General features: G+C 38.6%; 1 protein-coding gene across 1 annotated transcript; it reads left to right on the top strand.

Annotated features, from left to right (window-relative positions):
• The first annotated feature begins 10,728 nt into the window (after positions 1-10,728).
• LOC101847867 (piggyBac transposable element-derived protein 3-like) lies at positions 10,729-12,896 on the top strand. Its single transcript, XM_005096074.1, has 2 exons — positions 10,729-11,438; positions 11,837-12,896. Exons 1-2 carry the CDS (start codon positions 10,729-10,731, stop codon positions 12,894-12,896), a joined length of 1,770 nt encoding a protein of 589 aa, XP_005096131.1.
• Positions 12,897-16,965: the final 4,069 nt, after the last annotated feature.

Here is a 16,965-nt window from a genome sequence, read left to right as displayed (position 1 = left end):
TTTCAATCAATCAAAAGTTGTTCTCATGTCTGCAGATGTTTCATGTTTGACAGGTAGGTCCAGATGTCTTTTTAAAACATTTTTCTTTCCGCAAAAGTTGCGCTGAAGCCAAAAGTTGCGTACGCAACTTGCGGGTTGCGCGCGCGAATTTCTCTGAGGACAGTAGAAAGGAGGTAGAAACTTGTGTGTGCCTTCTTAGAGTGGATAAACTTCAGTTCTTGAACTTTGTTTTTATCTAAGTATACTTGAATGAACCCACACAAGACACCACAATTAGATCTATTACTTCCAGCTGACCCAGACACAATTCATTAAAAATTTTCAACATCCACAGTTTTGTTTTAATTATCAACTCGTCGCGGGCCACATTCATTTAGTATTTAGTAGTAATTATTGGGTTGACTCGTGGGCTGGACTGAAGTTGCTTGCAGGCAGTACTTTGCCCATGCAGGACCTAACGGCTACATCACATACACCAGCCATGAGCCTTTTTTGCAGCAAACTTATACATCTTTCAAACATATCAATCATACTGTCTGTTCGTATCCAAAAGAGTAGCATTGTTGGAAGACGGTAAGTGGAAAAAAATGAAAAAATTCTTTGGAAAAAGGACTAGAACAGCTCATCCCCAATATCAGAAACAAAAACGGCAAAGAAGACAGGCCTAATTTCTATCGAAAACAAAATCCCGTATGCACTCCCAATACCAATCCCATCCTAAACAAGGTACCACAAATTTCCATATATGGCTTGACAGCATGACATGCTTCATGTTTTACTAGCAGACGTCCAAAACTTGATACAAACATGTTTTTTGGTGGGTTTTATTCACTCAGCATTTCAGATCATGACATACATGTTCTTAATTTTAACAGACCTTTTAAAGTTTTTAATATAACATTTCATGTGAAAAACAATATAGGCAACAGCAACTCGTATTGGCTCTTTCCTGAGTACAATTTCTAAGGGTCATTACCATCACAACATCAACATTGCAACGGGGGAAAAAAAAGAGACCCCACTTCTTCCAACAAAACATGTGAAGCAGGGTCAAACAGAGTTACCAGGTACAACCGTACATGTATGCCTACTTATTATTCTGTCCCCGTGGTTTTATGCACCCCGCATAATTTAGCAAAATTTGATCATTTTTCGTATAATTTCTTATTATTTTCCTTTACCATTCTTTGTTAAAAATCAACAGAATCGCATAATTTCTCATTTTAGGGCTGTTTGCATAATTTCAGAATTTTTCTTGCATAAAACGACGGGGACAGATTATTCTTGTGACACTGACAGCAACCTGCTCATGGCACCAACCGTTCTGAGTAGTAGCTAGCAGTCTATGTTAAGTGAATTTTGCTGTACATTCCTTGAGCTATAATCTATAGGTTATAATTAATGAAACTTATGGTGTACTTCATACATAAAATCAGCTGCCTTTGTTTGGCTGCATGCACTACGGTATTTAAAACAACAAAAAATCTACAAGCCTCCTCTACACACCTCTTCCAGAAAAATATAAAAATATAATCTAATGACTAGTACATGTAATTGTAATTAAATCATATCACTTGTACAATAGTACGATATCCTTAAAAATCTTTCTTTCAACTGGGCTTTTATTTTATTTAATTCCCTGCCAGTAAAAAAAAAATTCTTTGTCAAAATATTAGCACTAGATTTCTTACAAAAAAGGTAAGGGGAAAAATAAACCACCCTAAGAGTTCCGCATTGAAAAAAAAAAATAAACAGGAAAAGGTTACTTTTTACTAAAATACCTGCATCACTTTTACAAGACAAATTAGTTGTGTTTGGTGGGTGCTCTGGGGTAGTTTGCTCCTTCTTTCCTATCAAACATCTATCGTCCTCATCTCCCCTTCTTCTATTTTGTGTTTGTTACTCTCTTGTAATCTTCGGGACTTATATGACCTTATTGTGTTGCAAGTGCCATAAAACTCTTACTAACATTTTTAAAAATTAAAAATTAGTTGTGTCATTTGGGTATAGCCTTCACAAACACAAGTTCAGTAAATGTGAGGCACTGGGCTCTATACATTCTTCAAAACGAACACAGAATTGATCATTACATCAAATTGTAAGTGAATCTCTATATATTATATAATTTGTGAAAGTTCGTCACTTTGGCCGCCCCAACTTCTGAACCACTTAACTTTCGAATTTGACAAAAATAATGGCCGTTCAGAATCATTTTAAGGGTGCACAGTTTCATTGAGGAGCCTGAAGTCACTGTAGTTTAATTTTCGTTCAGATCTAATCTTGGGAAAATCCATCTTCTAAGACTCCATTGTAAACAAGTGAGGTTTCCGTTCACTAGCCATGTGCACTGATTCCACACCTTTCAAATTCTGGAGTGTACAACCACGAAAGTGGAATAGAGAATCAATCTATACACCTATTATATATTTGGCAACTTGGAAACACATGGGTCACTTTTCCCTCTAGATTTATTGCTCCATTCCAGTAGAGTGTAAAAAGAGCAGGCCAATGACTTTCAGTTGGCGTTAATGCACCGATCATTCCTTTCATCGAAAGGGGGCCCAGCTGCTAGTACATCATGTATGCATCCCTACAAACATCCCCCCCCCCCTTCCCACTTTCTTCACTCATTTCCTTGTGCACAAATAGATACTAACATAAGTGAATACTTTAAATTATACACTCACACATAAAAGACAAATGAGTACAGCTGAAATCACCGCTTGGAAAAGAAGCCAAAAATAAAATCAACTTCAACAAATCAACAACATGTACATAGTACATACTTATTTATGTAGGCCTATATACAGCATGAGTATCACAATCTTTCAAATCAACATATATTTTTCTTCTTTCAGTCTTAAGTCCTCATCTGTCAAGCTTGTATTTGAGAGCCAGCTTACTCTTTTTAGACAAGTTGTACCAAAGCCAAATTTCCTTTTTTTTTTTTACGAAAAGAAAAGCACATGCATACCATCTGAAAATGATGAAATACAGTAAACAGTTTTTAAAAGTGTTTCTTCTTCATGATCACAATATTTTTAAAAAGCGATTTTCTTATATTGCAAAAGAATCAAAATACTGTGGAATCCGCTTAAAAACTTTAAAAACCAAAAAATGGTTAATCCAAAAAACAGCGGTAATCCAATAGAATAAAAGAATATACATGTAACTCAAGATATTCCATCTGGCTACCTCAGAATTACAAAGTTCTATCTGCTCAATAACTAATTTAGAGAAATTTGACATCAAATTTTTTTAGTTTCACAATATGTAAAGCTTTTTCGAATGCAAGTCTTTGAATATCGTGATAATGACCCCGGATATTCTTACGATTTTGATAGAGCAGAGAGAGCATTTGTTATCTCACTTCATGATCTTAGTACAGTCTGTCAGAGAAAAAGAAACACTAATCACAACCGTAGACTAACACATGCATGAGTATTATGCAAAATGTAAACAAGATCATTTGTTCATTATGCAATCATAGTAACAATCAACAGTAATTTGGTGGCTTTTGGTTGTACAGCATTTGAGAATGAAATCATCCCCATGACAATACAGATATTAAAAACAAGAAAACAAAGCACTTATATAATACAATACAATACAATATGTTTATTGAAGTTCTTTTCTACAACCAAGAAACTATCTCTATTTACAGTTTCCTGGTCCAATCAACATCCGAATAACAAAGAAAAAAATAAAGCACCTTCAACTTTGTATTGAACCAAAGTTTGCACCAAATCTTGTTCTGAGAACAATGGAGGATAGGTATAGAAGAACAGGATTCAGCACTTGAAAACATTATCAAGGAGTCCTTCAATCTCTCTGCATGTAGCGTAATCTCCTTTACTGCCTAACATTAAGCACAGAAGGAGACTTTTCACCCCAACCACATCTGTGCCACGAAAAAAGAGGTATGGGTTAAAAGTCACTTTTGACATTGTAAGATCGTGTAAGTGGTAGGACTTCCAAATGGTATGTCCATTTCTGATAGGACTCGGCCAAGTAGGAAACACATCAAGTTCAAGAATACCATAGGGAATTCAAACCATGGTCATCCTCACCATAGCCCAACATTTGAGTGCAAGCATCTGGTCCAGGGTGATGGTTTTAGGAGAAAGTCTTTGGAAAATACATAATGTGTAATTTTTGTGAAAGTTGCCAGACTGTGTATAGATACTTTGCATACAGGCGTCTTTTTTCCCCAAATATATCTTATTCATCAAGCACTGCTTTCCAAATACCTCATTAACTGCAAACACTTCTATAATATTTTTAAAAAACAAAATAAATAATAAAAAGAAGAATACACAGCTTATGACAACATGGGAACGTTTAAACGTACCGTGCAGCTACAGACAGAGACAGATTTGCTACTATTGACAACAGCTCCGTCTATCCTTGCTTCAAATAGTACGGATGACTCTAACACTTTCCTCTTTTACGGTGAGACCATTGAAGATGCAGGAAACTCCAAATTCTAACAAAGCCCATCTCCAACAAGAAAACCTCAGTGGATGAAAAGACTTGAAAACTCTCCAAACAAACCAAGTCAAAGAAAGTACTATATAATTATAATCGAACACCAAAGTCATCCATGTTCCTCATTCAAAGCTAAGGCCACATGAATGGAAAGGCTAATAAAACAACAGAACACGTGTCAGATACATATACCAGGGCCAAAATGAGAACGCGCAAATCCTTTTGCTTTTTACTGAGACAGTAACAGATACGCTATGTACATTAAACCTATGTAGAGAATTCAAGGTGGAACTTTTCAAAAGTAGAGTCTACAAAAATGAACAGGGTCAATTTTAATTTTGGAATTTCAACTGCTCATTTTCATAGAAAATAGAAGTCTGTACTATAACTGTATGAGCTTTTCAAGGACATACTTGCAGATTAATATTAACATTACAAGGCTATTTTTAAAAATTAGAAACCCCATAACTATGTACAAAAGAAACAAGTGTGACCTGTCTTTTCCATCGCAAGACCTTGCTATACTCTGAAACCTAGAACAGCTGGACTGAAAATCTTGCATTTGACTTAAGTTCACTGAAAATTGCTTCTTTGGCCTTTTTCTCCATGATTTTCACTAATCTTTTAACATGGTTTTGGTGCTTGTATTAAAGGATGGCATTGCACTATAGAAGATTTGTTCAAATTTTAAAGTAACCTTTCTCAAAACTGAGATTTTAACTAGGTATCAACTCTAAATACAGTAAAACCTTAGTAGAAAGTACTCCCTACAGACCAATATTTTGAACACCTTAGAGGAAGTACGTATTATTAACCAAAGGAGTAAAATTACTAAATGGAACAAAGGGCTTCAGAAAGAGAATGTTACAGCCAGTAGTACATTTTAAGCCAAGTAAGTTATACCGTACCAAGGATTCACTATTAGTCTAATTTTTATATCAATCAAACTTAAACTCAACCAATTTGCAAAAGAATTTAATATGTTCTACAGCCTTGGAAAATAAGAAAAATAAAAAGGACTCAAGTTTCAAAACAAGGACACATCAAACATAAGGAACAAACATGCCACGAATAAATTCATCAAATTATATCCCATATGAAAAATAATCACATATGGTATTAAACTGAACACATTATTGAGCCAGTCACCACACTGTCGCGTAAATGACATAATACATGGTCTGAAAATGCCCTGATATATTCAGAAACCAAACATGGCACAATTTGTAATCTTACTAATCAAAACAACGTAGCAATAAAAAAAAATTATTGTATTTGTTTAGTGTAATTCTTACTTTCACTTAAAAAACATAAATCCTGTTATGAGAATTAAAGAGTTCATCCATCAGTGTCTGACTACGACCAATGGATCCGAAGAGAATATCTCTCAAGTGATATGAAAGAATTAAAGATTAAGATGACTTGTGACTTCCACTATGGCTAATGAGACCAGTTCTGATAGAAGAGAAAAGTTTGCCACATTTTGAGCATTAAAAACAACACTTCCACCTCTGGAGGCGTGCAGCGATTAGGCTTCTTTTTGATTTCACTATTTCTCTTTGGACAATTAATGGCAAAGAATAATCCTGATCCATCAATGCTGCATGAACAAAGAGAAATTCCGGTTAGTTTAGCTTGTCCTGTAACACAAGGTCAAGGGAAGCACTTTTCAGAACTTTTCTTATCATTATCACAGCCACAAACAATAAAAACAGACTGCAATAATGGTAGCAATGAAACCTGCTGTCAGTATCAGAGAAAACCTTCATTTGAAAAGAGAATAAACAAATATAAGATTATAAGTCTCATCACCATGGAAACAAAGAGCAACAAACTTTTATTTTCAGCCAGTACAAATCAGCCACGACTATTGTGAAGAATTAAGTTCAAGTGTTCTAGCTCGAACATGCCTATACAAAATAATGACATCATTTCAGACATGGATAGATAACAAACATCATTGGTATTTTTTAAATTGTGTCAAGGCATTTGCAGTCACTTCTTTGATTAGATTGAACTAACATGGTACATCTATAGTACTCTTGTTTAGACAAATGTACTATGGGGTTGTTTTGATAGCAGGCTATCTGCAGTAGTGTGAAAGGATTGTTACGTGGACAGACTTGAAATATTTCGATCCAAAACATTCCTCACCAAACTCTGAAGTGCATTTCAGAAGAGATTGAAGAGCGTTTTGTTCAGCCTTTGTTGTTGTTATGTCAATAAATATGTTTGGGGCAAACTTTAATAGACTGAATTTCTAGTGATTCCAATGACCTTTTCAAGAAGTCAAGAGTTTACGAAGATTGTTTCACTTGGCACATTCTTTGTCTGTCCATATAGCCTTCCACATTTTAAAAATCTGTTTAATGCCAAAGTTGCACCATTCATCAGCTGGGAAAGATACACCAGATAAGAGAGAAAGTTATGTTAATTGAATTTAATTGTCCAAAGGAACAGTGGAGAGTTTAAACTTTTTGCTGTGTAGAAACCATGTGTAAAAGAGGTAGCCTGAGGATTGTTACTGGGACAGTCTATAATTGAGGAATATGAAACATTCCAAACTACCAAAATGAGATCTTGTGAAAGGATTTTGGTCTTTATTGATTATTTAGAAAGGCATTAACACAATCACCTATTTTTGTCGCAATTAGCAAATTTTACTGGTACTATTTTGCGGATCACCGAAAATAGTGAGGATTGTTTCACTAGACAGTAAATCTTGGTCTGTCCATGTAATATTCCACCCCCAGCAAATAGGAGGACTTGTGTTTAACTGATGCTAGATGCATTTTACTTCAGTGGTCGAGTTGAACATTTTTTTGTGGGATACATTCGTTTAAAAATAAAAGAGGATTAATTGTCCATTAAAACTACATAAGAGAGTGTTCATTTGCGGTTTTTTTGCAAACAAAATAGGAGGAATGTTACATGGACAATCACTTTGTCACATTCCTCTCCCAAAACATTTGATATCCAGACTATGCAACATCTTAGCGGTCAGTAGATTGTGTCTTAACCCTTCCAGCCACATGTGCGTATATTTTCAGCAGCGCTTGTACCTCCCACCATCCAAGAGCGTATCTATTCTCAGTTTCGGGGGATACAGAATTTGCACATTTTTCTAAATTAATGAACCTAATTAAAGTTTAAATTTTCTTAATATTTGTCAGTTTATCTTTAAACATTGTTATATGTTATTATCTAAACCTAATTAAAAAGACACTATACTACATCACATTTTAGAATGCATGCCTCTTTTTCTGAAATACGGCTGTATAGGCAGGGACTGGGGTAAGGGAGTGCATAAAAATGGCTGGGACTGGAAGGGTTAAGTTCTCAACACCTGTACATGGTAGAATAATCTTTTACAAATGATAATATATTTCTTTTTTAAAAATATATGTTTGCAGCAAGATACCCAAGAGGTTTGTTTCATTGGACAGTATGTCTACATTTGTCCGTGTAACAATCTACCCATGAATTTATCAAAAACTTGCTTGAAATATTGTTTGATGTCGTTTGGTCCATTGCTGCAAGATATTTGATATCAAGACTGAATAAATAAGCAGGTTGTGTTTTGAGATCTCAGCAACTAAACATAGTCAAATGATCTTATGCAGATAAAATCAATAGTTTTTCGGTAAGATTCCTCAAGACTACCAAGATTAGTGAGGTGAAAATGGTGAAATGTTATGAGTTTAACGCCCCTGTCAACACTATTAGGTTATTTAAGAGGCGGGACCTCCTAATTTAACGTCCGTCTCCGATAGGACCGAGCCAAGTGGGAAGTTCGTGTAAAGTGCCTTTCCCAAGGACACAACTTCAGACCGAGCTGAGGCTCGAACCCCCGAACCCGCAATCTCATGACTACGAGTCCAGTTGCCTAACCACAAGGCTACCAACGCCACTGAGATTAGTGAGGATTGTTTCATCATCTGACGATAAATTTAATCCTGTCCGTGTAACATTCCATTTATAATTTTGCCTAGGACTAGGACTGTAATGAATCATACAATGGGGATTTTGAAGCCCACATTGTGATAAAACTTTTGAAAAGGATAAAAAACATTTTAGTCCCATTCAAACGGAGGAATTGTGGGTTTTAGAACGACAACCAGTTAGGTCTGTAATTGGGACTGGACTGTTTCAAGGACATTCAGAAGGTTCATCCCCATGTAACATTCCTCTCGCAAGGATTTCACAAGGACAGGTTTTTCTGCAAATGTGTTTAGGAAAAGTTTGAACCTGAATAAAGTTTTTTTTATCATTTACAGATAAATGCCAGTTTTTTTATATTGATTTCTCATGCTATGTGAACAGTGAGGATTGTTTCATCCGTCATTCTTTATCTGGGCATTGTTACATCCTTACCATGAGTGTTTCTTTTGCACTCCATTGATGTTTTCAGTGAAGTAATGAGTAAATTAGTTAGTAGAAAGTTCATGTATGATAGAGGGGAGAAAAAAGAATAGGAAAAGGTTATCAGGACTGGCAGACAAACTGAAATAGGCACTGTGGCCTGTAATATGAAAAGGCTCAGACAAATAATAAAGGAGGAGTAGTATGGAATCTGTTCAGTCGATAGGTCTACAAGATACATTAAAACTTTACAGCACAGTGATGAATTCATAACTTAGCCTACTTTGAATTAAGTTTTTTTGTGAAGGGGAGAAGGAATTTCCGGCAAAAAGATAGTGGAGGTAGAGTGTAATCAGACCTAAGAAAGAGTATGTAGATCCCTTTTTTTTTTGCCAGTAACGTTGAAACTCTTTGGTCATCTTAGAAGGTGAAGATTGTTTCAAATTGTCTTATTGTTGGGTCGACTGAGAGTTCAGAGAGCAAGGCCAGTTCCACTCCAACAGCCTATTTTGCCCCCTGCAAGACTCTCAAAGCCTCCACTCACTGATGCAGAGAAGACAAAGAGGAGATATGACAAAAGAAAAGAGCAGGATCCAGATGGTCACAAAGCCTATCTTGCCATGAAAAAAAGAAGAAAACAAACAACGAAGGGCGAAGCTGAAAGAAACTGCCACAGAGGAGGAGAAAAGGACTCAACGAGAGAAAACCGAGGCCAGAGCAACCAAATGTCGAGAAACGAAAAAAGCGGAGAAAGAAAGATTTAATGCTGAGGGCGCGTGCCCTGACACTGATGCTACCACTAAGAAAAGAAAACCGATAACTAGAAAGGAGCTGCAAAAGGCTGAGCTTCACAGAAAAAGGGACAGTGAGAGAAAAAAGAGAGAGAGAGAAAGGGGTGGAGTTGGCAGAAAAAGAAAGCAAAAAGCCTTAAGGCAAAGGAGAAAAGGCAGAAGAAGAAAGACAAGGAAAGGACACAGAAAGACCAGAATAGTCCGAGAAAAGTTGTTGATCCAGACACGGGAGAAAACAGAACTGAGGTCGCAAGGAAGCAAGCCTTGTACAGGGTCCGGAAAGCTCTTCCGAAGGATCCTGCACAGCGACAACAAACCCCCAAAGAATTTGACGCATATGATACGAAAAACAGTGCTTCAAGAAAGGGTGCATAAACTTTTCAGCTGCTGTGACAAGCGGGTGATGAGAAGACTGGCCCAGCGCCTCTCTACCATGGATCGCCAATCGAGGACAGCTGGACGGAAGTAAATACAGATGTCTTGCCAACGTCTGTGCAGTATGCAGAGAAGCCATTCCTTCACAACGGTCTGTTTGAGGAAGTCCCATGAAAACAAGCTGACAAAGAGTCGACTTTCTGAAGCAGCATGCGGCACCGTTCGCAGATAAAAAAAGGGGCAACCAAGACAGGGACGACAATGCTCCTGCAAGAAGATATGGCCACCTTATTCGCTCTTTTCAAGCAGCGCCATCCTGACACCACCGTGTCGAAAAGTTTATTTTATAAGTTGAGGCCAAAGAGCCTCAAACTGCCACAGTCGCAGCAAATGAACCAGTGCCTTAGTGAGCCATGCGATAACATAGACCTTAACCCAATCGCACTTATAGCGCCCGCATGCGCCCGCTGAAATCGTACTGCTGCTGCCCTTATAGCACCCGCATGCGCCCGGAAAAAGGGCGTCGGCCGAGGCGTCATTAGAAACGAAAGTCTCGTGTCTATCGGTATTTCCGGCAAAACCACGTGAGAGTCCGAGATTCGCAGTGCATCTTGGTCTTTGTTTGATTGAAATCGGTCCATTGGTAGTGAAACCGCGAAGCTCCAAAGTTTGGAAAGGTTTGTTTACTAAATTCAACTGTTTTTCGTTCGATATGGATGAGGTTTTACGTTTGTTTCACGATGCAAATGAAAGCATATATGGTGGTGATTACCCTGGTTTGGACTTTGATTTAGGTCTAGGCACTAGGACTGTGAATCAGGATTATGAATCGGACATTGATGATGAAGCTGTGTTTCACGGTCACGAGGAAGAGGAAAATGTCGCGGCTCAGGCTCCGAGTCAAGACGACAACAGTGGTGCGGAATCTGTTGACTGGACCCCTGTCAACCCAACTGACCCTGTCCCTCCCTTGAATCTCCAACCTTGCACTAATTCAAGTGACCAAGGCCCCGTTGATCCCCTTCCTAGTTCCTCCTCCCCCTTCGATTTCTTCTCACTATTTTTTTATGAAGATATGTCCCAAATGATGGCTGACCAGACCAACCTTTATGCAGTACAGCAACAACAGCGCAAGGGTAAAGTGGATGAATACTGGAAGCCTGTCACTGTCGCTGACATGAAAGTTTCTTTGAACATTGTGATTGTTATGGGAATTCATGTGCTTCCTGAGTACTCCATGTACTGGTCGACAGACGATCGACTCAGAGTTGCGGGCATCGCGGATGTGATGGGCAAGAATAGGTACGAAAAGATAAACCAGTACCTGCATTTGAACGACTCGTCGCAGGCTGTGGCTCGTGGTGCGGAGGGACATGATCCTCTTTACAAAGTGCGTCCTGTCATCAAAAACTTCCGCAAAAGGTGAGTGTATATATTTATTATTTATTATATAATTATAGATATTGATCTAGAGTCTAGATCTAAAAATAAAAAATACTAGATCTAGGAAAACAATCGACAGGTATGCTCTTTACGACAACTATTATTTCTTACTCTTCTCAATTAGAATTTAATAAATTTATCAGCATACGTACAAAATATAAATTTCACAATCACGTGCACGATTTTATTATTTTTTAAGCATAAACATAATAAATAATTTTATATCGCATACACTACGCATACATTTTTTGCACATAATTTGATGTTCATATATTTTTATATATTCTAAACATGCACTGAACTTTTCGTAGTCTTTTCCTCAGGTAAATGCTTTTGACGCAGGTTCTTTATTTTTTCTACTTGTTTTTTCTCCCCAGGGCAGCCGATAACTACATTCCGGGAACAAGTCTCTCGATTGATGAAGCTATGATCGCGTACAATGGAAGGCTTCATTTCAAACAATATATAAAGGCAAAGCCAACTCCCTGGGGCATCAAGGTCTGGTGCATTGCGGACCCGCAGAACGGCTACATGCTAGACATTGATGTCTACACTGGGAAGGTAAATAACCCCATGCCCCATGGACTTGGCCACCACGTGGTAATGAATATGGGTAGAAATTACCTAAGCAAGTACCATCATTTTGTGTACGATAATTATTTTAGCAGTGTGAAGCTCGCCGAAGATCTCCTCGCCCAAAACACCTACTGCTGCAGCACCATCCGGGGCTCACGGAAGGGTTGGCCTCAGCAACTAAACAAAGCGAACACTGACAAGATGGCTCCAGGAGAAATCAAAGCCATGACGAAAGGTCGTCTTCTGGCGACAGTCTTCAATGACAAACGGAAAGTGTCGGTTCTCTCCACAAATTCGTCGCCAGGTGTCTCCACCGTCACTCGTCGTGTAAAAGGTGGCATTCAACACGTTGAGATTCCGAACTCCGTGTTGAACTACAACAATCACATGTTTGGCGTTGACCTGGCTGACCAGCTTCGCTCCTACTACGCAGTGGGAAGATCTGGGGTGAAGTGGTGGAGATACATTCTCTGGTTTGTGGTACAGGTGTCAATAGTGAATGCTTGGAACCTGTACCAAGCCGCCCAACGACCCCTTCCATCAAACGCCAGAGGTGTCAGTCACCTGAAATTCAGATTGGACATCTGTTCTGCTTTGGTGGCAGTAAATGTTTCGAAAGGAAAGAGGAAGGTCAGCCAGGGGGTGTCAACAGCAGGACTGGGGAGCTCCTTGTCATCTGACCATCAGCTGGATCGACTCGTGGGACGGAAAGGGGCCTGTCACTGGTGCTCCAAGATAAAAGCCAAGACGAACAAAGGAAGAACACCAGAGACGCCCTATGGCTGTTCCATTTGCAAGGTCCACTTGCACAAGGGACTGTGTTTTGCCAGTTTCCACAAGGAGCTGGCAAGTGCGCAGTAATTGTGTTTATTTCATGGATTATTCTTCATGTGCGCTCGTCACCGTAGTCACCTGGGTGAGTCTTCATGTAACCGAAACTGCTCTTATACTCTCTGTCTCTATTCTTGTCCTAGGTTTTGTTATATGTGTTTGTTGTACACTATTGTGTTTTCATGTATATATAATGTGATGTGGGTGTTTTTCACCTTTTCATATCAAAGAAATTTTTCATTGACCCTCAACATTTATTCCACTCAACTTCAAACACTCACTATTCTCCTTCTAATTGCTCAATGCTTTTGAAATTTCAGGTACACATTTTATAACTATTTTGCTTTTCAGGAAATAAAAAAATAGGGAATTACAAACAATACTTTTTTTAAAATGAATTTTTTAATGTCTTCACCTGTTGCAAACTTTTGGTCAAAATTCGCTTTTTTGTTTTCTTCCAACTTCTCAGTTCCACAATTGCAAAAGATTTTTGTTTACAAGTCTGAAAGTTTTTTTGAAGGTGCTTTGTTCATTTTTCTTTTAGGATCTTTTAAAATTAGAAGGCTAGCTCATTTAGTTTTTTTGCTATAATTTTTTTTTAAATATAGGGGGTTATTTTTGCGGAGTTACGTCCCTTCTCTTAGGGAAGAGGGAAAGTCTACCTGTCGGGCCTGCTAGGTGCAATTGGGTTAAGATCACAGCACTGAGGGCAGCTTATTCAAACATGCCGGCAAGTAAATCAGCGCTGTTGGATGCTGTATTGTGTAGTAAAAAAGGGGAGTACCATCCTTATGACTGTCATGAAATGTGGCAAGTGCGGGCCTGAGAGACTGAAGACACTACTCACTTCCCCGTCAAAGACATCTGTTCAATGCCAGGAGTGGAGAAACAGAAAGTCGACCAAGAAAAGCGGTGTGGTAACAAGAAAAAATCTGGAGATCGAGGAGTGAGGGGTTAATGAGCTCCTGACAAAGCTCGTGAATGAGCTGAGGGCTTTCCCTCTTCACCTTCTGACTGCCAGGTGGCAGTACTGTGAATTAAATAAAATGAAAAGGGAGCTGCAACCCAGAGAGCTCATAATGGTGTACGATTTTGCGGAAAATTTTAGGACATCATACCAAGACAAGGTTCAGTCGGCCCACGGGAACTACCAACAAGTCACCCTCCATCCAGTGGTGTGTTACCAAGTGTCAGGACTGTAACGACTATGCCACACACTCAGTCGTTGCAGTCTCTGATGATCTTAAACATGACTACTTTGCAGTAGACATCATCCTGCAAAGAGTCCTTGCTTTTTTCCAGGAGAGGGGCTGCACATTCAACAAAACCATCGAGTGGTCAGATGGGTGCATGGCTCTGTATAAGAACAAAGGGCCGTCATACCTGCTACAAAGGAAGGGAAATAGCGCCTAAAAGCTTTGCCATTTTTTTTGGGCTCGCGTCACGGGAAAAACCCATCCGATGGCGAGTCTGCTGTGGTGAAGTCAGCAGTGACGAGAGCCATAAAGTGTAGGAGAGTTGTGGTACAAGACGCCTGGCAGCTGTACCAGTTTGCTGTTGGAAACTTGGAGAGGGATTCTGATGAAAGGAGCCAACACTTCAAGAGGAGCTTCATCTTCATAAAGTCCTCTGATGTTTTAAGATTTAACCTGCCGGACCTCAAGCCGTTACCCAACACTAGACTGGTCCACTCAATTGTGAGCCACGGTGGTCAGGTGCTTCAGTACCGCAACCTGTCCTGTTCCTGCGAGGGGTGCGGCCATGAATCTCCATGTCTCAACAGAGATTATGTTGTTGAATGGAAGAGTTACAGCTTCGCAAAGAAAAAGAAGGTGAGAATAGCATTCTTACAGGCCTGGTATAATTAATTAATGTTACAGAAGAAGAGAAAGGTGACACCAATCTCTGTAAAAGCAGAATCTCATTATACTACCCAAATGATTCATTTGGACCAAACTGTCACCACTTCTTTAGTCTCAAGTATTTAACATTTTACGAGTTTCTCCATATTCATATTTTGACATTGAAATGACTTGCATCTGGTAAATTGTGTATTTTTAAAAATCAATTTTTGTTGTGTATTTCATTGCCAGAGACATTGGCCACTCTTTATAAGTATCTTTTTTTATTGTGATAGTCTTTCTGTTAAAAAATATATCGATCTCTTTGCACATATATAAAATTATGTATAAATCTATTGGTGGTGGAAGTAATTTTTCAGTGCTGATGCTTAATGTTTGTCATTGATATTTCAGGAACCTGCTGAGACTCTATTGGAGACTGTGCAGGATGATGAACCTGTGGCGACGCCACTGAAAGAAGTGCAGGATATGCTGACAGTTGCTGTTGCGGATACCATTGACAGCATAGTAAGTAAACTACTGGGTATTGGATTAATTTTTCCCTTTACAGCATTTGGCTATTTCTTGTGCAGATCATTACTTTAATCTCAAAGTTTTCCAAACATTTCTTGAAATGCAAAGAATATCTTAGCAATCAGAAATAATGCCAATTTACACCTACACATTCTTTGACATTGACATGACTTGCATCCGATAAATTGTGTATAGATTTAAAAATCAATTTTTGTTGTGTATTTCATTACCAGAGACATTGGTCCCTCTTTATTAGTATCCTCTTTAATAGTGATAGTCTTTCTATAAAAAGTATATTGTTCTCTTTGCACATATATACGTCTATTTTTCAGTGCTGATGCTTAATGTTTGTCATTGATATTTCAGGAACCTGCTGAGACTCCATTGGAGACCGTGCAGGATGATGAAGCTGTGGCAACGCCACTGAAAGAAGTGCAAAATCTGCTGACTGTTGTAGTTGTGGATACAATGGACTGCAAAGTAAGTATGCCTTTAGCTATTTCAAACTATTTGATGTGCAGATCACAACAATGTACAATTGATTTTCAGTTGTAAAATAATGCCCCTAACTCTAAGAATTTACAAGTACACTGAATGGGTGAACTGAGTTTGATACTCCGCTGCAGCAAATTGTATGCCCTTGGAAGGAGTATTTTTTTCAAAGGGTATAAAAGGGACAGGTCTGGGTAGCCTACTTGACTGCACAGAGTGAAATTGCTCCCCAGGAGGTTGAGAAACTTTATTGAATGCTTTGTTTGATGTATAGAGGGTAAAGGGAAAAGAGCATGTAGAAGCACTTTGGGAGTTTGCTTTTTCACTGGGATTAGGCAGTATATTACTGTATTTCTTCCTTTATTTTGGATTTTCTGTTTCAGAAACCTGTTGAAACAGAGATGATAATGGATGCGCCTCCCCATGATGAAAATGCTGCTTCTATGCAGACAGAACAAGATGAAGTAAGGCATTGAATAATGTTTTATTTTTGTTTTAGTAAGGTTTTTACAGTGCTCGCATCTGCATAAGGTCATATGAGCGCCAAGGGTTAGATGTAAACAGAGAATAAGTCCAAACGGGGAATCAGGCTAACTCTGCTCACCTCTCTAGCCTCAACAGCACATAGTCTGCTTCGACTATTAAGGCACCCCAGAAATAGCAGTTTACAAGAGAGTGACAAACATACAAAAGAAGTAGAGGAAAAATGATGGTAGTAAGGATTAGGAACGAAAAAGCAGCAGTTCTACGTGTTGTTTTGGCACAGTATGAGCATGACATTGATAAATTAGCCCATTTACAATTCTACTGTGCATAAGAACATGTTAATATCCCTCTTTTGGGAATGGTTTTAAAGATACTCCAGTCAGTAGCACTGCCCTATGGGGTTGATGAAAGTTTAAGCATTCAAAAGTTGGGATTATGTAGGTTTTTCTTCCCATTAACCTCACGACATAGAGATTCATTCATCCACTGCTTTCAAATAGACACATTTGACATGATCTGTTATATCCTTTCTTTTTTTGTGCTGGTGGAGAAGACCTTTCCTGGAGAGGTGCAAGTAAGATACATGAAGCCTACAGGAAGTGGCCTCTACATCTGGCCGGAGCCTGATGACACCTCAGTCAAACAAATTTATGACATTTGAGGCACCCTTGAACCTCCTGCGTTAGTTTCTCGTGGCCGCTACAAATTTGAATGAGCACGCACAGAGTCAACATATACGGTATCAT

This window comes from Aplysia californica, unplaced genomic scaffold (genome assembly GCF_000002075.1).
Source record: "Aplysia californica isolate F4 #8 unplaced genomic scaffold, AplCal3.0 scaffold00120, whole genome shotgun sequence".
Classification (NCBI taxonomy): domain Eukaryota; kingdom Metazoa; phylum Mollusca; class Gastropoda; order Aplysiida; family Aplysiidae; genus Aplysia; species Aplysia californica.
Note: the sequence above shows the minus strand (reverse complement) of the source record. Positions and strands in the feature narration are given on the sequence as shown.